The sequence below is a fragment of the Anolis carolinensis genome, unplaced genomic scaffold, assembly GCF_035594765.1.
Source record: "Anolis carolinensis isolate JA03-04 unplaced genomic scaffold, rAnoCar3.1.pri scaffold_10, whole genome shotgun sequence".
Classification (NCBI taxonomy): Eukaryota; Metazoa; Chordata; class Lepidosauria; order Squamata; family Dactyloidae; genus Anolis; species Anolis carolinensis.
In genome coordinates, this window is record NW_026943821.1 from 7,745,786 (window position 1) to 7,768,679 (window position 22,894).

The 22,894-nt window shown below is 41.1% G+C and overlaps 1 protein-coding gene across 3 annotated transcripts in view; it reads left to right on the top strand.

Moving 5' to 3' along the window:
• LOC100557448 (cation channel sperm-associated auxiliary subunit gamma) overlaps nucleotides 1–22,894 on the top strand; it is a 64,570-nt gene that overhangs the window by 8,424 nt on the left and 33,252 nt on the right. For all 3 annotated transcript variants that reach the window (XM_062962381.1, XM_062962382.1, XM_062962383.1), the window contains 7 exons: nucleotides 950–1,073; nucleotides 2,112–2,181; nucleotides 2,574–2,729; nucleotides 3,690–3,861; nucleotides 4,227–4,364; nucleotides 6,311–6,379; nucleotides 13,782–13,889. In XM_062962381.1, the coding sequence (XP_062818451.1) occupies nucleotides 950–1,073; nucleotides 2,112–2,181; nucleotides 2,574–2,729; nucleotides 3,690–3,861; nucleotides 4,227–4,364; nucleotides 6,311–6,379; nucleotides 13,782–13,889 (837 nt within the window). The remainder of the gene's footprint in view (nucleotides 1–949; nucleotides 1,074–2,111; nucleotides 2,182–2,573; nucleotides 2,730–3,689; nucleotides 3,862–4,226; nucleotides 4,365–6,310; nucleotides 6,380–13,781; nucleotides 13,890–22,894) is intronic.

Here is a 22,894-nt window from a genome sequence, read left to right on the forward strand (position 1 = left end):
TATGTGAAATTTTTTAATGAATAATAAAAACTTATGGAAAAAAAGATTTGGGTGGTCAGACTACTGTTCATTAAAGGGCAGTAGCCCAGAAACGTTTCAGGTCCACAGGACAGGATGGTTGTGGCAGTTAGAAAACAAACACAACAATCCATAATTTGGGTCGGAAAAAACATATGTCAGAACATCATAGTTGTTTCACAGAGGTGTCCTGGAATCTCTTGGGAAGAAGACAGGCAGACAAATGTCAGCATTCTGGAAGAAGCAAACACCATGAGAACTGAAGCCATAACAATAATAATAAACTTTATTTATATTCCACCCTATCTCCTCAAGGGGACTCTATATTATCCGCCATCAACTTCGCTCCCAAAGCAGTTATTTTACTCTCAGCTCAAGAATGGACAACAGAAAGTGGGTGGACAGCAAAACAGATTTAAAGGGAGGCTCAAAGCTAAACTCAAAATGTGTGGCATAAACACAGAGACCCGGGAAGCCATGGCCCTCAAGCCTTGGAACTGAAAGTTAGCTGCTACCAATGGTACTATGGATTCTGAAGAGGCCTGAATAGAGGGTGAAAGGGAGCAACCAACCAAGAGGAAGACACAGCATGTGAACTCTTGCTGTGTCTGCCTTCCATTTGGAAATCTATGTCTTCACTTTAGATCCAGAATAGAGCTCCACAGTCAGTTATGGAACCACTGCCAAGATTCTACTCTTGGAATACAATCATACTTAACCACAAGTGGTCACCTGTGAGATGTGTTTTCCTCCGAATAAAACTTATGCCATTTCAGATAGTGAATACCCTTGGCATGTGGCAATGGCTTTGCAAATAAATCCACAAAGTTACCCGCCTTTCCGAATTGTGAAATCTAATTAATATTATTCAATTGGTTCTGCTGCACTTGTGTTAGTTTTTGTTCTTTGAGCATTCCCTGTCTCCAAAAAGGTTGCAGAAGTGAAGAGGTTTGCAGGATGTGCTGGTACACGCCGATGCCCTTCATGAATGGCAGTGTAGTCATGGATGTGATGGTGGGAAGCAATCACCTTGGCTTCCCTGTGGACGATAAGAGGTGAGAGAAATGCTTGATTGAACACAATTTTGGGTGTTCTAATCTCTTGGAAAACTTGGTGCAGAAGTGAAGAAGTGGTAGCCAAACTCATACCATCAGCAGGATTGGGTCCAACCTGTGTGGTGTAGAGAACATTCTGCTTTTATATGGCAAGTAGCCTAGGTATTTTGTAAGAGCTAACATTAGAATTAATCATTATTTGTTTTTGGATTTTATGAATACAGTAGAGTCTCACTTATCCAACACTCGCTTATCCAACATTCTGGACTATCCAACGCATTTTTGTAGTCAATGTTTTCAATACATCGTGATATTTTGGTGCGAAATTTGTAAATACAGTAATTACTACATAGCATTACTGCGTATTGAACTACTTTTTCTGTCAAATTTGTTCTATAACATGATGTTTTGGTGCTTAATTTGTAAAATCATAACCTAATTTGAGGTTTAATAGGCTTTTCCTTAATCCCTCCTTATTATCCAACATATTCGCTTATCCAACATTCTGCCGGCCCATTTATGTTGGATAAGTGAGACTCTACTGTAGTTCCATTAGAAAATGTTTAAGGATGTGGGTGAACTACAACTCCCATCATCACCTGTCATTGCCCCCAAACTGCAGCAGTAGTTAAAATTGGGCACAATAGGTATGTGTGCCAGGTTTGGTCCTCATCCATCATCCTCTGTCATTGTCAAGGGCCATCTTGGAAAATACAAGCAATCATAGGTTGATACATACCTATATATGTACATATCTACATGTATATATTGACTTTATTAAATACATAGATATGAACATGATTAAATTAGCTGGTTTCTCTCTTCCTTTTGAATCATGTCTCTTAGAATGGAGATTTCTTTTATAATGGGTGAGAATCGTGCTCTTGTTAGACTTCTGACCTAACCAGGGCAGCCTACAATGAGCAGTATTGTACAATCCAACAACATCTGAAGGATCAGTAGTGTTTTCTAACATAACAGTATAAAAGATATTGATTCCTGTGTTTTTAAAAATTCATAATATTTTCTTATTTCTAGGTTCTCTATCAATGTAAATGGATATATGAGATCAAGTACAAAAACTGATAGGTTCAGGTTTGGGACAAAGGTAAATCCCTGTGGTTGATGAGGATTCTGCGTTCATACAGTTATTTAAGCAACTGAGTTGTTATTATTTCTGTTATAATCATCATTGTTAAAATCACCCTCATCCTCATTGGTATTTTCCCCAATACTGCCCTTTCCTCAATATTGTGGCTCAGGCCACCTAACAGCTCAACATACAAAACAGTAATTTTCCATGCTTCCTTTCTTCCTTCTTTTGTGGAGCAGCATTATAATATATCACCATAGTCTACAGCCAAAAGTGGCACAGACCATGCAATGTTTTACCATAGAGCCTGTAGAATGTAGTATTGGGGCCTCTGTAGCTTCAGTATGCAAGAGAAATGTTAATTGTGTCCTAATGTTCTCTTCTTTGGCCTCTTTGCGTCCAAATAGGCGACTGCTTTGAATGACTTCATGTCTCTGTCACATCCGTCGCGTCCCTTGTGGCACACTCACGAACGAGCCCCTGTGCTCATCCTTGGTGACTTCCCCATGAGCAAAGCTGTCCTCCTCTCAGATACGGGGTTTGAAGATTACTTTCCAGTAGAGGTGAGAGATGATGGGGGTGAGTTGAGTAGGATGCGGGGCTCAGGAAAATCATGGCGGCCAGCCTCCCCTGGTGTCCTTCTCATTCAAATCTGATGGTAGTGGCAGTAGCAATCAAAAATTCAACCCATTGGTTTGGCCACAGCTGACTACGTAGAACACACCTTCTCTAGAGCTCCAAGGTCTCTGTATGGAAGGAAATCTGAGGGCAGATCTAGGAAATACACTTTTTGTTGGAACTCAGTCATGTTACATAAGCTTGTAGTCCAGATCAAGGACTTCAATAGGCAGATGAGTTAGTTGATAGAGAAAATCCTTCCCCATTGGCCTCCCTGTCTGCCTGTCACTCTGTTCTCTCCTCCTATCACCTTTCTCGTTAGACTGATACTCAGAGACACATGACAAGCCCTTGAATCTTCAATTTTGTTCTTCCTTTGTTCTTCCTCTGCGAACATGAAGAGAGACAAGATGTGTGCCAAGACAGATAGATGGATAGATAGGCCTTGTTAACTTTCCTATCTAGATATGTAGTTCTTTGAATAAAGTCTTTAATTTTTAAGCTTGATTCTGCTGCTGAATTACTTAAGCTCAGTCTCTCTGTTGCTGGTATTAGAAGCTTCTGATCTGCCAATCTGCTGCTACTACTGTTGTTGCTGCTTTATATTTTTAAAATGCATTTTCCTTTTTGAAAATTACCCCCAACGCCTTTGCCACACAGAACTGTTGCCACCGCCAGGGCCTACCCTCTGTGATAGAACTAGCCGCGAAACCCCAGGTTTTGCCCTTCAAGTCTCAGGGCCTGGCATAGTCCTGAAATGAAGGGACCCAGGTTCAGATTCAACAGGAAAAAAGGCAAGCTTCTTTCCTGACCCTTTCATGGGAATTTCCCTGTGGCTTTCATCTCAATAGGACTTGCCTCCATCTCCTCATATAAGATGTGTCTTGCCTCCTTTTCTACTCCAGGTGCGCATCGACAGCTGTTGGATTGATTCCCTCTCCTGCCAGTGGAAGGGTTTCTTCACTTCCATTTCTGACAGCATTGCAACAGAAAGCACCCTCTTCATCCGGCAGAACCAGCTGGTCTATTACTTTGTGGGGCATTACCCCATTTTGCACATGAGAGGCCCAGGTTCAGGTAATTGAGCCTGAAAAAGGCAACAGCAACACAGGTCATAACAACCTGTGTCTGACCAATATGTGGGTTTTTGAGTTGTATTTTGTCTTTTCCCACCTGAAAGAATAGTGTTATAATTTTAAAGGCTTCTCTTCCTTTGGTTTTTCTTATTTTGCACTTGTCAACCGTTGTTAGAGGTAGCACAGACTGAAACGTTTGCCTGCCACTGATTTGCTTAATTCGGACTACAAAGGAGAATGAGTCCATTTTTAGGCAACGATTCTCAAGAGAAATTGCAGCTTGAATCAGTTGTATTCTGTCATGTTTCTCCACACTGCATTAACTGTTGCATTGGTTGTTTCCTTCTTTTTACACTTTTCTTTTAGAGATGTGGACACGAGTATTGAACAACATCTGTGTGAAAAAACTAAACCCTGTGTTTTTTGTGAAGAATAATACGGAATACGTGATTGCTCTTGGTGGCGGCGGGCAAGAAGGGCAATTCTTTCTTATTTCTGTGCAAGGTATTTCTTTTGGGCTGCCAGAATTCAGAGCAGAATGGATGGAGTATATCTTAGTAGGCCAGTCCTGCTTACTTTTTCTCCTGTGTAAGGAATTGGGCCAAGATGGCTTGAATGGGGTCAGTAGGGTGTAGAATTTTGTGGTGATGGGCATATGGTTGGATTCCAGAAAAGTAGATCCAAATAGCAGGGAAATTTTAGCTTCTGTAGGATATGGGGAATTTCCAGTGAATTATCTATATGACAGTGATGTTATGCTACATTTTTAGGGTTGCTAGATGTGTGGGAGGATGAATTAGGTGAAAAAAAGAGATGAGCAGATAACGTCTCCCCAGATAGCAGGGAAAAAGTTAAAACTAAGAACAAATTCAGTATGGAGAAATGCAAAGAATAACCACTTAGACGTATGAAAGTCACTCCTAATCAGTCAGTAAGAGATCCATAATATCTATACACATAATAAAAGTGAAAAAAATGTATGTTTGTGTGTGGCTGGGGTGTCCACTTACACAGACAAGCTTCCACTTCCACAAATAGCCAAAGCTCCCACTACTTAGGAGACACCAATAGCCCTCCCTCCAATGACACGGCAGGTTATAGTGAGTGCCATAAACATGTACATGAGCCAGCCAATGTCCTCCACAAGCACCATATTGCCCACCACCCAAGTGAAGGCTTTCATACAGGGACAATTTCATTCTAGATTTTCTGTTTTTCCTCCATCACAAAAATCCAAATGTTCCTTACTCTCTCCATTGGTGTGTAATTTGCATGACCCCGCCCACTGCCTCTCCCATAGCCCTTTCCTATTCTTTTCTATGGCACACAGCAAACAGAGGAATTGATCAGCAACTGAATATACTGGAGAGATTTGGGGAGAATTCACCATGATTTATAGGAGTTGTAGGTACTGGGATGTATAGTTCCCCTGCAATCAATGAGCACTCTGCACTCCACCAACAATTGACCTGAAATTAACTTTGTACACAGAGCTCCCATGATCGGCAAAAAAATATTGAAGGTCTTTGGGGAAAATTCACCTTGATTTGGGGGAGTTGTAGTTCACCTACATCTAGAGAGCATTGTGAATCCAAACACTGATGAATCTGGACCAAACTTGGCATACATACCTGATATGCCAAATTTTGATTATTGGAGGGGTCTTGCCAGAACTGACCTTCCTTTCTGGGAAGGAAGGTCAGTTCACCCACTACCAAAGAAACTGTGACCTCAACCAATGATGGACCTGGTCTAAACTTGGCACACACAACCCCCATGACTAATTCAACCTACTGAAGGGGTTTGAGGGTACTGACTCACCATAGTGGGAGTTGTAGTTTACCCTACAGCCAGAGAGCACACGGAACCCCACTGATGATGCATCTAGAGCACACTTTCCCAACCACACAAACTTTAAGTACTAGTGAGTTTCTCAGGGTTAACGTGGCATGATGTCAGTTGTAGTTAATACACCTTATGCATTTTGTACAATTAAAAATGGACCTTTTAAAATAACCCGGACAATGCTGGGTACCCAAGCTAATAATACAGGGTGTTTGAAAAAGAACTCCCTAGTTTCTGTTTAAAGTAAATGGAAACTAGGGAGTTCTTTTTCAAACACCCTGTATAATATAAGGCAACAGACAGTAACATAATTTTAGGCACTGTTACTGAAGAATTGGACTAATTATTTCATAATTTGAGTACTGTATTTTGAAATGTATGTTTTCTCTTATTTATCAAGAATAGTATGTTTGCTGATTGTGAGTGATAGAACACATGTAAATAAATCCACTGGATAGGATGAAATGGAGCCTATGGAAACAAAGAAGGCCATAAGCATCTTGCAGATCTGTTGGCATTGGGTTTGTCTGTATGTTAAGAGAGCAAAAATAGCCCCAACAAGTTTAATGTTATTGTTTTTTGTTTTTGTTTTTTCCCTTTTGCAGATGGAATTGTGAATGCCACTGGCGCTATAAGGGCTCAGAGGAAGACAGCGTGCCAATTTATGAAAATAGGTCTCTCTACATTTTTCCACACCTCCTGTCTTGAAGGGGGTGGGGGTGGAGGAGCAGGCAAATCAGAACGGGCTACTTGTATTTTCCCCTGCTCCTTTTAATGAAACAAACAGTTCTGCACCCACGGTTAATACAATGAATACAGTAGTGCTCTTCTGGCACTAAAGACTATTCCAAGCCAACTTAGCACTGTTGAGCTGAATTTAAACCGATTCTACAGATCTTCCTTATACCCAGGGTATAATATAAAAATATTTAAAATACAATTACAAATAAAACAAGCAAATATTCATCAAATTCCCAGAAGCATGCACTGATTTTTCTCCAAGTGAAGTAGTCTTCTCATTGGATGGTAGTCCCACCCAGTCATTTCTAGCCATTACAGCCAAGATGAAATGCTTAAAAATGTGTGTGATTGGTAATCAGTAGGCATTGAGGCCCAAGAAGGGCTGGAGGGTTGACTGGGTATGATTTCTGGTTAGTATTAAGTAAACACAGCTGTCTATTCTAAACAATGTAATGAACTGTATAACACAATAGTGGTTCAACACATAAGTAGTACACAATATGTATATTGGAGCATCATATACATATAACATTCACAGAAACAATACTCAGTCCTGAGGTATATAACTCAAAAGTATTTAACTCAGTATTATAAATCAAACAAAATGATATAATTCTCTGCAGTCCTACAAGGATTGGATTGGCTTAAAGGCAAACCGATTCAGAGTCTCTGCAGTTCTGGAGGGATTCCTCAGGACTCCACAGGTTTTGGAACAATAGTAAAGCCAAGTAGACAGAGTCAAAGTTGATGTAGCTCCTGAGTAGATGGTAGTATATCCATTCACGCTGTTTACACGCAGTTTACATGCCGTTTACAACTGGTTCCCGGGTTTTATCCCAGTTTCGGTAACCCTTCTTCTGGTAAGCGGCAAAAGCTTTATTATTTCTTTATTGATGGCTCTGCATCAGGTATTCTTAATTCTTAACAGAAATAAAAATAAAAGGAAATTTGTCTAATGTTGTGCTCTTTATAACATTTAAATCATCAATTGTATAGACCTTGTGAAAATAGACATGTCAAAGCACCCCAAGATATGCGGTATTCTAAGTTACAAACAAGGAATTACCGTTTTACCAGATATAGTAGTAAACATATCTACTCACATGTTCGCAGTATCAATATGCTGTTGTGGATTTTGTGGTGCGAGGAGCCATTCATGGTCCCCTAGTGATTTAAATACCTGATTACAGGAAGCAGGTGAGGTCCAATTTGTCATTTAGACCATGAGGGGTAATGGTCCTCAGTTTGTAAATCCAGAAGGCTTCCCTTCTGAGGAGACTAGTTTTGATGTCTGTGTAGCCAGCAGCACAAACCTTCTCTAGAGCAAGAAATTTAAAACTGTTATATGGGTGAGATTTTTGTTGGAAATGAGTGTACAGGGTGGAGTCTAAACTTCCTCTTTTAATTTTTGAACGATGCTCTTGTATTCTGATTTTCAGGGGTCTGCTGGTCATACCTATGTATAATAAATCACAAGGGCATCTAATAACATAGATTACGTTTTCTGATGAACAAGTCATGTAGTTTTTCAAATTGATCTTGATGAGCAATGATGGATGTTGAAATTGCTTAATATTGGACGTGAGACCACAAACGTCACAATGTCCACACTTAAAATTCCCTGTGATAATATTCCTGGGTTCTGAATTGGATATTTTGAAATCAGAATGAATGAGAATATCTTTTAAATTTTTAGATCTTTTGTGTGCTATAATAGGTGCATCTTTGCACCCTGGGATCTCCTGTACAAGATGCCAATGCTTATTGATAATTCTGCGGATATGTGGGGTCTGTGAGGTAAGTGTTAATGGACAGATAATCCTGTTTAGTTGCTGTTTGGGTTTGTATTTCAATAAGGTACTCCTATCTATCTGTTGTGACTTCTGAAAAGCCTGTTTCAGTATCTTAGCTGGATAGCCTCTAGCTTTAAGCTTGTTGTTAAGGGACTGGGCTGCTGCAAAATAATGATCTGGTTTACTATTATTCTTCTTGATTCTAAGTAGTTGGGAATATGGCAAACTGAATTTAAGTGAGTAATGATGGAAGCTATTAAAGTGAAGAATGGAGTTTTTGTCAGTAGGTTTGGAGTAATTAGTAACGTATAAGCCCCTTTCATCTTGGTGTATAGAAACATCTAGGAAATGTATATCTGTCAATTTGATGGTTTTAGTGAATTTAATATTGGGGTGGATGGTGTTAATCCAATTACTGAATTGTTCATCCATATTGTGTGATGTGAAAATCGTAAATACATCATCTATGTATCTCCCATAATAGATCATATCTTTGAAATATGGGTTCTGCTCTTGATCATAAATATGATTGGTTTCTAGTTGGGAAACAAAAAGATTAGCGAGACAGGGGGCGACTGCGCTCCCCATGGCTACACCCCATATTTGTAAATAAAATTGCGTATAAAATTTAAAATAATTATTTTCTAAGACTATATCAAGTAAATCCATGAGGAAGTGTGTAGGTGGTGTATGGGATTCTCTAGAGTCAAAATGATCTTTAATGATGGTTCTTACCTCATTTAAGGGGATATTGGTATACAGAGAAGTAATGTCTAGAGTCATTAGAGTAGAATTTCTAGGGATGTGTAATGATTCAATAATGTTTATGAAATGAGTGGTATCTTTAATGTATGATTGAGTTTTCAAAACAAAGGGTTGAAGGAAATGATCCAAATATTTAGCTAGTGGTTCTAATATTGATGACGTGCCAGATACAATAGGTCGGCCTGGAGGGGGTATAATGCCTTTGTGTATTTTAGGTAAAATATAAAAGACAGGAATTCTGGGATGTTGGTTTTGTAAAAAATCAAAAGTCTGCATTGTGATGTAGTTCATCGCTAGTCCTTCAGTACATACTATTTTGATCAATGATCTAATTTTATTAGTGGGGTCTGATGGTATTGGTTTATAGAAGGAGCGATCTGTCAAATGTTTATTGACTTCTGTGATATAATCTGATAAGTTTAATAGTACTATAGCCCCTCCTTTGTCTGCAGGCTTCCAAATCAAATCAGGCATAGTAGATAGTCTATTTAGAATATTTAATTCAGATCTAGACATATTTAAGTGTCGTATGGTATTTGCTCTAGATAATTTTTCGATGTCTCTAGTGACAACCTTTTCAAAGGCTTTGATCATTATGTTTTCAGTGTTAGGGACAAATTTGCTTTTTGGTTTAAATGGATCTCGGATGATGTCAGTTTTTTGTCCAAAGAAATGTTTTAATCTTATTGTTCTAAATAATTTAAAGATTTCTATTTTAGTCCTGAACAGATTAAATCGAGGGGTGGGTACAAAACTCAAACCTTTGTTGACAACTGAGATCTCTTGTGTAGATAAAGGGTAACTGGATAGATTTACTACTAAGGACGATTTTTCTTGTGATGGCCCTTCTGAAAATGGGTAGATCTGGTGTATCTAATTCTGTTGGACCTTCGGGGAAGAATGGGAGATGTAGTCGAACTGTCAGTGTTTCTCCCTGATTCATCTTCTGTGGTAAGGGATTGGTCCGTGGTGAGGGATTGGTCACCAAAACTTAAGGTACTCAGACTCTCAGCCATATTATAGGCAAAATATAGTATTAAGTAAACACAGCTGTCTATTCTAAACAATGTATAACACAATAGTGGTTCAACACATAAGTAGTACACAATATGTATATTGGAGCATCATATACATATAACATTCACAGAAACAATACTCAGTCCTGAGGTATATAACTCAAAAGTATTTAACTCAGTATTATAAATCAAACAAAATTTAAAACTGTTATATGGGTGAGATTTTTGTTGGAAATGAGTGTACAGGGTGGAGTCTAAACTTCCTCTTTTAATTTTTGAACGATGCTCTTGTATTCTGATTTTCAGGGGTCTGCTGGTCATACCTATGTATAATAAATCACAAGGGCATCTAATAACATAGATTACGTTTTCTGATGAACAAGTCATGTAGTTTTTCAAATTGATCTTGATGAGCAATGATGGATGTTGAAATTGCTTAATATTGGACGTGAGACCACAAACGTCACAATGTCCACACATAAAATTCCCTGTGATAATATTCCTGGGTTCTGAATTGGATATTTTGAAATCAGAATGAATGAGAATATCTTTTAAATTTTTAGATCTTTTGTGTGCTATAATAGGTGCATCTTTGCACCCTGGGATCTCCTGTACAAGATGCCAATGCTTATTGATAATTCTGCGGATATGTGGGGTCTGTGAGGTAAGTGTTAATGGACAGATAATCCTGTTTAGTTGCTGTTTGGGTTTGTATTTCAATAAGGTACTCCTATCTATCTGTTGTGACTTCTGAAAAGCCTGTTTCAGTATCTTAGCTGGATAGCCTCTAGCTTTAAGCTTGTTGTTAAGGGACTGGGCTGCTGCAAAATAATGATCTGGTTTACTATTATTCTTCTTGATTCTAAGTTGATTCTAATTCTGCTCTTGATCATAAATATGATTGGTTTCTAGTTGGGAAACAAAAAGATTAGCGAGACAGCGGGCGACTGCGCTCCCCATGGCTACACCCCATATTCGTAAATAAAATTGAAATTTTAAATTTCTTGCTCTAGAGTAGGTTTGTGTTGAAAACTAGTCTCCTCAGAAGGGAAGCCTTCTGGATTTACAAACTGAGGACCATTACCCCTCATGGTCTAAATGACAAATTGGACCTCACCTGCTTCCTGTAATCAGGTATTTAAATCACTAGGGGACCATGAATGGCTGCTCGCACCACAAAATCCACAGCAGCATATTGATACTGCGAACATGTGAGTAGATATGTTTACTACTATATCTGGTAAAACGATAATTCCTTGTTTGTAACTTAGAATACCGCATATCTTGGGGTGCTTTGACATGTCTATTTTCACAAGGTCTATACAATTGATGATTTAAATGTTATAAAGAGCACAACATTAGACAAATTTCCTTTTATTTTTATTTCTGTTAAGAATTAAGAATACCTGATGCAGAGCCATCAATAAAGAAATAATAAAGCTTTTGCCGCTTACCAGAAGAAGGGTTACCGAAACTGGGATAAAACCCGGGAACCAGTTGTAAACGGCATGTAAACTGCGTGTAAACAGCGTGAATGGATATACTACCATCTACTCAGGAGCTACATCAACTTTGACTCTGACTTTGACTTTGACTCAGGAGCTACATCAACTTTGAGGGTCTATTTAGCTCAGTGTTGGAGTCACAAAATATTTGGCAACAGTAAACGTTTTTTGGATGCCACTCATTTACAGAAATCTATTTGCAACAGCGTGCAGTGTTTACAGTGAACTCTGCAGATAATACGAGGGCTATCCACAAAGTAGGTTACATTTTGGATTTTAAAAAGGGCAAAGTATAGGAGAAATCATTTACCATATGCAGCGGTAAGACACATCCCAATAGTACAATCTCACGTAATCCCCATTGAAAGCTAGGCCCGGGCTGTGGTGCAGGCGGAGGAGCAAGCCAGCTGCAATTACAGTAGAGTCTCACTTATCCAACACTCGCTTATCCAACATTCTGGATTATCCAACACATTTTTGTAGTCAATGTTTTCAATACATCGTGATATTTTGGTGCTAAATTCGTAAATACAGTAATTACTACATAGCATTACTGTGTATTGAACTATTTTTTCTTTCAAATTTGTTGTATAACATGATGTTTTGGTGCTTAATTTGTAAAATCATAACCTAATTTGATGTTTAATAGGCTTTTCCTTAATCTCTCCTTATTATCCAACATATTCACTTATCCAACATTCTGCTGGCCCGTTTACATTGGATAAGTGAGACTTTACTGTAACTTCAATGAATCACTCTGACCAGGAGGTCATGAGTTCGAGCCCCGCTCAGAGCCTATGTTTGTTTGTCTTTGTTCTATGTTAAAAAGGCATTGAATGTTTGCCTATGTGTGTAATGTGATCCGCCCTGAGTCCCCTTCGGGGTGAGAAGGGCGGAATATAAATGCTGTAAATAAGTAAATAAATAAATAGGCACGTCTCATATAGATAAATGAGTTTGAAAAGGTCTGCCCCAGTAAATTTGCCTCCTCTCTCCTCCGTTTCCAACAATGGGGGCGTGGCTGGCAGTGCAGCGTTTTGGCTACGCTGCAGGAAGGGAGAAGGGGGAAGTGCTGAGGACACAAGCGGGGAATTTACTGGAGCAGTACTTTTCAAACTCATTTATCTATATGAGATGTGCCTAGATTTCAGTGGGGATTACATGAGATTGTAGTATTGGGATGTGTCTTTCAGCTGCATATGGTAAATGATTTCTCCTATACTTTGTCCTTTTTCAAATCCAAAACGTAACCTACTTTGTGGATAGCCCTCGTAATTCAGCTGTACTTCATAAAAAGGAACATCAGCCTGTCTAGTAAGCCTTGCAAATGATGATTTCTTATCAGTAAATGTTTTTATTTGCATATCTGTTTTATATACATGAAAAGGGATCACATAAAAAATTCTTGGGCAGAAATGGGTCATAAGTGGAAAAAGTTTAAAAAGCTCTGATCTAGATGATGACAGTGATAATAATATTTTATTTATTTATTTATTTATTTATTTACAGTATTTATATTCCGCCCTTCTCACCCCAAAGGGGACTCAGGTAGATCACAATGCACATATACATGGCAAACTTTCTATGCCATTAGACATACAACATATATAGACAGACACAGAGGCAATTCAACATTTTCCAGCTTCCAGCTTCATGAGGTATGCTCGATTCTGGCCACAGGGGGAGCTACCACTTCACCATCCACTTGTGACACTGAGTCTTTCTTTTTCATTTTTTCCGCATCTGCTGGAAGGTTTTATGGTGTCGTAAATTAGTTAAATTAGCCTCCCCGCATAAAGCAGTACCTAAATTTCAAGCTGCATAGGTCAAGAGCGAGCTAGACTATTAATGGTTGGGAGCTCACTCCGACCTCGTCTGGCTTTTAACTCATGACCTCTTGGCCAGAAGTGATTTATGGCAGCTGGCTACTAACCAGATGTGCCACAGCCTGGCCCTGTTGCTCACCTCTCCTTACGGCTGAAGGCAGGGTATAGCCTAATTAATAAATAAAGGCACATATTTTAAAAAACGTGGAACAAAATTTAAAACACAATAAATTTAGAATGTGAAATTCATCCTTGAGCCTATATGCACCACACAAACCAATTTTTTTTTTTACATTTGGCTTTGCATGAAATGTTTTTAAATGGAGAGCTCTGTTCTAGGTTGCAATAGCGTTCTATCCAGATGTAAACACAGTTTCCCACTTCCAAAGTATCAACAAACTCTGAGTGACATTTTGTTTTCCTCTTCCAGATAGCTGCTACCTCGTATGGGTTGTCTTCTCTACAAATGACAACAAGTTCTTTTTGCTGCTGAATGATTACGGAGCACCACTGTTCTACGTTGTGGAATACCAGAGAGGTTAGATTGACTCTTTTAAGAATCATCCTTCAAGCTGCCTGCCAACACATAGTGGCCCCATGCATTTTATAGGGTTTTCAAAGGCAAGGAATGCTCTGAATATCATCATCTTTTAAAATTAAGGTGGGCACTACCCATCAAATAATTGTATACACACACACACATGTGTGTGTGTGTGTATGTGTGTATATATGTATGTGTATGTATATATATATATGCATCAGAGAAGAACGACAATAAAAATCTTAGTGTGTACTTAAACAAATGCAATATTGGGGTGTTGTGTGGTTTCCAGGCTGTATGGCCATGTTCTAGCAGCATTTTCTTCTGACATTTGGCCTTCATCTGTGGTTAGCATCTTTTTTGTTCTTTCTCTAACATTGGAATATAACCTTTGAATACTTTGTAATATATTGCCGATATACCGTCCAGTCCTGGTGCTTTGCTTAAATCCGTTTTAAATTGCTTTTTGGATCTCCTTTTCCATAATTTCCTTTTTAATATTTCTTCCTTTGTGATTTTTTTGTAATTTTTCCCCTTGATTTTTTCCCTTTTCCACTATTCCTTCTTTATTTGTTGTTTAGTGCATAATTTCATGGTCTTTTGTATACATTTTCCCCTTTGCTTTAATTTGGTTTACATATTGTGCTTCTTCCTGGAGGGACGATCCCAGATGGTGTCACTGGGGGACACCTGCTCGGCTCCACAGCCATTGTCCTGTGGGGTCCTGCAGGGGTCGATATTGTCCCCATGTTGTTTAACATCTACATGAAGCCGCTGGGAGAGATCATCCGGAGTTTCGGGGTGAGGTGTCATCTGTACGCAGATGATGTCCAGCTCTGTCACTCCTTCCCACCTGTCACTAAGGAGGCTGTCCAGGTCCTGAACCGGTGTCTGGCCGCTGTGTCGGACTGGATGGGGGCCAATAAATTGAAACTGAATCCAGACAAGACGGAGGTCCTCCTGGTTAGTCGCAAGGCTGAACAGGGAATAGGGTTACAGCCTGTGTTGGACGGGGTCGAACTCCCCCTAAAGACGCAGGTTCGCAGTCTGGGGGTGATCCTGGACTCATCGCTGAGCCCGGAGCCTCAGGTTTCAGCGGTGGCCGGGAGAGCCTTCGCACAACTCCGCCTCGTGCGCCAGCTGCGCCCGTTCCTTGGGAGGTCTGACTTGGCCACGGTGGTCCACGCTCTGGTCACATCCCGGCTGGATTACTGCAACACACTCTATGTGGGGCTGCCTCTGAAGACGGCCCGGAAGCTCCAGCTGGTGCAGCGGGCGGCAGCCAGGTTAATAACGGGAGCGGCTTACAGGGAGCGTACAACCCCCCTGCTAAGCCAGCTCCACTGGCTGCCGATATGCTACCGAGCCCAATTCAAAGTGCTGGTTTTGACCTACAAAGCCCTAAACGGTTCTGGTCCTGCCTATCATTTGTTGACCAGGTGGAATAGCAGTGAATAGCCTTGTAGCCTTAAAGTCTGGGTGTTTTCTGCTTACGTGAATCCTTGTTTGGTGAGCTGGAATACAATGGAATAGGTTTTCTGCTTGGAAGGCTGGGTACTTGCATTGTAGGAAAATGGTTTTTTAGCCAATTTGAATTGCACTGAATAGGCTCTCTGTTTCAAAGACTGACTGCTTTCTACATAGGGGCATCCTTTCTTGGGCAGGCTGAATGAGACAGAGTAGCCTCATGGCTTGAAACCCTGAGGGTGTACTATGAAGGGGAAATCTTGCATGGTTAGGTTGAACAGCACTGAATAGCCTTGCTGTTTGGAAGCCTGGTTGCTTCCTGCCTGGGGGAATCCTTTGTTGGGAGGTGTTGGCTGGCCCTGGTTGTTTCCTTTGTGGAATTCCCATTTTCAGAGTGTTTTCTTTATGTAATGTCCTGATTTTAGAGATTATATTGTTGCTTCCTGCCTGGGGGAATCCTTTGTTGGGAGATGTTAGCTGGCCCTGGTTGTTTCCTGTCTGGTATTGTAGCGGAAGCCAGACTTCCCCTCTTCTTGGCTTCTCATGTGTCTGTGCGGACGCAGTGGAAGTAGGAGACAGACAACTGGAGTTTTTTCCAAAGAAAGCACTTTACTAAAGTTCATGCAGCTGCAGAGGTTCATCCCACGCACAACTAGGTGCTGAAAAGGGAGAACCCCGCCGACAGAGTCAAGTGTCTATTTATACAATTCAATGGGTTCGGTTTATGACCGCCCACATATCAAACCATTGGTGCATATTTGTGGTGCAGTATTACATTTCATCATTACTTTCGTTTCTCTCAAAACACATGATTTCGGGGAAATCATGTGATAACCCATCGGCTGTGTACCTGGCCTGCTCGTACCTCCTTATATGGCCATTTCCTCCTACCCTTTCATTCCTGCCTTATTCCCCCATTTTTATTTTTATTTTTTTGCGAAGCGTGTATACAAAAGCTGAAGCAAACCAAATGAGCAGACTTATGGGTCCCTCCAATCCCTTCTAGCTTGCAGCCGAGCTATCTTTTCAGTGGAAAATGAGCGCAGAATAGCATTTGTACATAGTTTCATCACCAGAGGTAAACAACACATGAGGATTAAAAATATTAATCAGGTTTTAGAAAGGATATAGTCCACAGTAGAATTCTGATCTAGCCCAGTCATTTGGCTTCTTCCGATGATGGATTTGTTGCTATGGCCAGAGGTGGCCATTCACATACATGTCCAACTTTCAGGTCTTTTCAGTCTTTGGCATAAAGTCAAACTGGGGGTGTGTTTCCTCTTCCTTGATCAAAGGAATAATGTTCAGTTAATTTGAAGAAAGTCTCTTTTCGTCCAATCAAGTCTCTAGTCTCTAAGAATTGTCTCTGTGTAAAGAAAAGTCTGTAAAGAAAATCTCCATCTCTCACAGGGCTTTAGCTGTCATACCCAGTATACCCAGCGTGTGGTGTGGGGTAGACTTAACCCCTGCGGGTTTTGGATTCCAAAACAGGCCTTCCAGTAATAATGCCTTATGGATCTCCATTTTGGAAAACAGGCCTCTCAGTAACAATGCCTTATAGATCTCCAATTTAGGAACAGGAGTCTAAAAAAAAAAACTGAAAAAGAAAGCAGGAAGATAGTGAGAGAGAAGGGGGGGGAACGGATTACCCATCTGTCGATCATCCTGTTTGGCATCACTTTTGTCTCAGCCAATCTTGTTGAAATCCCTTGTCTCTCCACGGGTGGGGCAGGTAGGCCACTATTCAGCTCCCAAACGACCCCTCCATGGCCTCTTGAGAAACGATTCCTCCATGGGCCTTCTTTCGCGATCTGCAGCAATCCTTTTTACTCTGGTCCTGCTGCAATGGTTAACTTATTTTATTCTTTGTCACATTGTCTCCGTGCTATATCCTCCTTTTGGCTTAAAAAGCAAGGTTGTTAGATGGCATATGAAAAAGTCCCTCATTGTCTCTCAAATCCGGCAAAAATCCGAATTATTTGCAATGTCCCGTTACAAAAGGTCCTAACCAGGAGAGTTGGGTCAAAATAGAAAATTGTATGTTGTTGAGTTGGTCAGCCCTTACAGCCTCCAGCCACACTCCATCACAGCCTTAGCACTCAGCAACACCTATAGGCCTTCCCAGGCCTCTCAATAAACATGTCTCATAGACTTCTGGTTTTATCCCATACAGGAGTTCAGGACCTGTAGCAAAAAAAACAATGAGAGGGAAAAGAAGGGGAGGGAAATACTCATCCTTCCAGGCTGTATGGCTCTTGAAGCACTCTCTCTAGTCGTTTCGCTCACATCCACGGCAGGCCTCCTCAGAGGTTGTGCCTTCGACAACACACTCATCTGTCTTGAAACCCAACAAAATCTTTCTTCTCCGCATCTTTTTCTTTTCTTTTCCGCAAACGATTTAACAATCGTCTATCCACTTGCTGCAATGCAATCTTCCACTCCAGTCCTGCTGCAGTGTTAAACTTACTCAATTCCCCTTTTACACCGACTCGTTGCTACATTCTTTTTCTTCAGCTTTAACAGATCAAAATTTGTTAGTAACACACGTTGAAAAGCCTCCTGTCGCTTCTCAAATCTGGCAAAATCCAGGCTGGGGGCGATGGAAAAAATGCCCCTATTTGCATGATCTAATGTCCCGTTTACAAAAGTCCTAGTCCTCCCTTTCCGTAACCTTTAGAAAGAGTTGGGCCAAAATCACAAAGTCCAGAATCCAAATCTCACAAAATTATTATGAAGCAACATGAGACGTAGCCAATTATATCATGCCTTTGGTTCTCAAAAGGATAACTTTTTATCACTTGGGCACTAGCTCCCTTTTTGAATAAAATGTCAATCAAAAATTTAAAAATCAATGTCAGTTCTTAATCCTTCTGTGTCAGGAATATGGGATCAATTTTTTTCCAAAAATAAATATATATTTTTTTTGCACTGCCAACTTGTGACAGTTTTCCATACAAAGTCTCCACAACCAATAACTCCTCTCCTTGTCCTCTCCCCTCAGCATCCATCTCCTCTCCAAAACATTCATTCACATTCCTTCTCCTTCTTCTTGACTCACCAAGACCACCTGTATTCCAAAGTGCTGCAAAAAGAACCTCCAACATTTCCCTATAACCTGTAAGGGGTTTAAACAGTCTGTAGAACAGAAAAAGGGGGAAGTAGCCCACAGAGGCTTGAGTTTTCAAAAGTACACTTGTTCAGGCTCATTTTTTTTCCCTTGAGATTCAATTTCTGGGCAGATGTCCAGCTCTTATCTGTTGTATCACCATGTTCTCCAAAAACACTGAAGCATTGTTCTTTCAAAACAAGGATTTTTTTTTCAAGCCTAAGACCATTTTTTTTTCAAAAAAAAAGATATCTACAGTTTCCGAATTGCTTCTGAACAAACATGTTGGCTTTTTCTCAAGACATTTTCCCAGGTCAGAATGCACAGCACACAGAAACCAGGATTTTTTTCTCATTTCAGGAAATAGCAGATATTTACACACGGAATGATTTAACCAAAATCACTCTACATCTCTTATTTAGAATCACATCACTCAATTGTCATCTTTTTTCATTAAATTCACATGTCCAACATACATTTTAAAATCTACTAACATTGTTTATAACTCTTTATGCATTTTGAATTCAACACGTACATCTCATTCACACAAGGTCAACAGGAATTCTGATTAGTGGTTAGTTGTTTAGTCACACACTCTCTCTCAGCTCATGAAACATTCTCACCCAGTTGTCCCAAAACAAGTCCAAAGCAAGGATTTAAGATCCAGGTGAAAGACAGAACCCCAATATATATATATATATATATATATATATATATATATATACACACACATTTACATCATCACTCATTTATCATCATTTTTCTTTCTTTTTTTTCATATTAAATTCACATTACATTTTTAAAACTTCACTAGTTCACAGCGGCTTTCATTGACCTTGGCTGTCCACTGGAATTCCATTATCTTTCTCTGGGCATTTCGCCTGAGTTTAACAAGAATGACAGGGAAGAAACATTCTAACAAACTTGGATCAGTTTTTTTTTTTAAGACACAGTTAACAAGTTCATAACTTATCGTTTTTACCTTGGACTGTCTGCCAAGATTTTCCCACTATCTTTTTTGGCATGAGGCCTAGATGCAAAGAAAACTTTTTAAGAAAACAGCCTTTGTTTCTCAGAAATAACAAGGAAAACTCTTTTGAAACACAATTTAACCTTTTAAACATTTCTCATAGAAATTATATGCTTAGTTTCCATTTATGCCAAGTAACTCAAAATAATTCCAGTTTTCTTGCACACACAAAGTCCTCATCAAAGGCTCTCTTTTGAAAGGCAGTCTCTGAACCTCAACACAATTTTAACAGCCTCCCTCCCTTTCTCTGGCCTCCCTGCAGCTTGTCAGCAAAAGTAATAAAACATTTCTAGATATTTGTGCTCAACATTTTTTGTATAAATCTATAGACTCATTTTTTTTTATTTTCACTTCAATATTACCACGAAACATGCAGAACTTGAAACTCATTATTCCCCACACATGACAAAGAAATCAAACAGTTTTTTTTCCTTTTTGTTTTCAAAAGGGTATGTCACCTTCCCCTTTTTTTTTCATTTTTTTTTCCTTTCCCCGGAGTTGCGACTCAGTCTTGGATTTTCATCCTCATGCACGACTTGGTCTTGGGGCACCCTCACAAGTCTTGTTCTCTGGGGAATTCCTTCTACGGCTCTACTTGCAACTGAGCCGAAATTGTCTAACATACACTGTAATGGGGTGGTGGATTTGAACCCACTGCCTCCCATCCTGCCTAATAGAGGGGACTGCCTTGGCCTGGGCACCCGGACACTCAACGGTATGCGTCAGGAATCACAAGACAGAACCCCTTTATACCTCCCTGGGAACCTTTGTGTGTCCCTCCCGGCGCCGGTGTTCCCTTAGTGTCTCATTTAACCACTATACTTGCCAGATTTCTATAGACGTCGGACCAACCTTCGCCCCTGGACTTTTCCTGGATCCTTTTCCTCCTGGCTGGTTTCTATGGAACCTCGCTGGTGTTGCAGCTCCCACCGTCACTCGGCGTTGGCATCAGAGGCAAGTACCGCAGCCGGTCTTGCAATATTCAGGGGCCCCTTCTCGTCTCACGGTAGTTGCCTCCGGCCCCCACTGCTGAGTTGGGACCGTCCCGCCAACAGGATCCGTCTCCGACCTCCTGGCCCATCTTATTGTGGAATCACGTCGGGGTCACCAGAAAATGTAGCGGAAGCCAGACTTCCCCTCTTCTCGGCTTCTCGTGTGTCTGTGCGGACGCAGTGGAAGTAGGAGACAGACAACTGGAGTTTTTTCCAAAGAAAGCACTTTACTAAAGTTCATGCAGCTGCAGAGGTTCATCCCACGCACAACTAGGTGCTGAAAAGGGAGAACCCCGCCGACAGAGTCAAGTGTCTATTTATACAATTCAATGGGTTCGGTTTACGACCGCCCACATATCAAACCATTGGTGCATATTTGTGTTGCAGTATTACATTTCATCATTACTTTCGTTTCTCTCAAAACACATGATTTCGGGGAAATCATGTGATAACCCATCGGCTGTGTACCTGGCCTGCTCGTACCTCCTTATATGGCCATTTCCTCCTACCCCTTCATTCCTGCCTTAGTATTCCCATTTTCAGAGTGTTGTTCTTTATTTAATGTCCTGATTTTAGAGATTATATTGTTCTGTATTATTACACCACAGTAATGTTAGGTGTACAGGCAGGCGGCCCCTCTTTTCAATCCCTGGGGGAGAGACAGAGGCCCAGGCAGCTGAGGCTGGGAAGGGAGGGCCCTCCTCTGAAGAGGGGAAAGGCGGAGGGAGGGGGGTGCAAGGAGCCAAGGCCCTGCTCCCCGGTGGCCCTGCCTAGGCCTTCGCGGCCTTAGGCCGCCGTTTGCCTCTCCAGGCCTGGCCCGTGTGGCAGGCCTGGGCCCTCGCCGGCTGTTTAGGGCCCTCAGGACACCGGGGGGGGGGGGGGCTCTTCCTGGCCTTGCAGCCACCCCTGCCTCTGCCTCTGCAGGCTTCCATCTCAAACCAAAAAAAAAAAAAACCCAAACCTTGGGGCCTGGCAGCCTGCATCCAGCTAGCGGGAGGCCGCGGTGGGTCTTCGCGGGGGAAGGGAGGGCCGGGCTCGACTTTGTGGAAGGCCCCCCCGACCTTTGGCTTTGCAGGGCTGAAGGCCCAAAAAAAAAAAAACCTTTGGAGCCTCGTGGCCTCCCTCCGGCTGGCGGGAGGCTGAGGCGGCTTTTTTGGGGGGCGGGGGCGGCCTCCCTCCGGCCTGTGAGGCATGGAGGAGGCCGCGGGGGGGGGGGGGGGGACGGGCCTGTCTTTCTGGAAGCCCCCCCACACACACACAATTGGCTCTGCAGGCCTGAACGCAGGGGAAAAAAAACCTTGGGGCCTCGTGGCCCTCCTCTTCGGCGGGCGTCACAGGCCCAGCTGCGTGGAGGCCCCTCCTCCAACCACCATGGGGCCTTCCAGCCAGGCTGATGCCTGGGTTTTAAGGCCCCATGGAGGTTCTTGACGGGATTTTTTGTTGTATCAACCTAGAGGCGTGGATGATGGGTTGTGTTGTCAAATTTCGAGGTTGGGGGGCCTTTACTGTTGTTGCTTTGCTCGGTGCCGCAATTCCATCACCCTTTTATATATATAGATCTGTAATCCAATTATGCCATATTTTCCTTTTTAAGCCTCATTTGTTGGCTGAGCTTAAACCATTTACGCTATTGGAATAACATTTTATTTCTCTTCCCATTCTCACTGGTTTTCTTCTTCCATTTCTGCTTTTTCTTCTATTTCCACATCATCTAAGTTGGCCTATCCTGTTCCTTTGTCCAAATCTATCTTTGATGTTTCTATATCCATATCGTCTTTTTTTGGTGATTCAATACGTTGTCTTTTCTTCTTCTTGCTGGTTTCTTTTTGTTCTGTTTCCTTCTTATTCTCCATTTCTATTTTAAATTTCCTGTAAAATTCTGGCTTTGTCTTCGGATGTAAGCCAATATTTCTGATCTTTATATGTTACCATTATCCCCTCCACTCTTTCCCATCAGAATCTAATTTGATGTCTCTTTAATTTTTCCATTAGGAATATATATATGTTCTCCACATTCCTACTAAGTTCAATCTCAATGTGTTGTCAAAGACTTTCATGGCTGGAATCACTGGGTTTCTGTGAGTTTTTTAGGCTGTATGCCCATGCTCTAGTAGCATTCTCTCCTGAAGTTTCACTTGCATCTGTGGCAAACATCCTCAGAGGCCCATTGTCCTGTAGAATCATCTGCAAAACAAATAAACAATTGGGCCAGACAGTTTACAGAAAACCTACGCACACCATTGCAAAAAATAAAAAAGAAGCACAATGAAAGCTGTGGTAGACTGCGCAAACTAGATCTGCGAACCCCACCATGAACTGAACCACCTAAATTAGGTTCTACAGGCTAATGTGTATTCTATGACACACATCAGATACAGAGGGATCCCCCATGTCCAACGACTTTGTA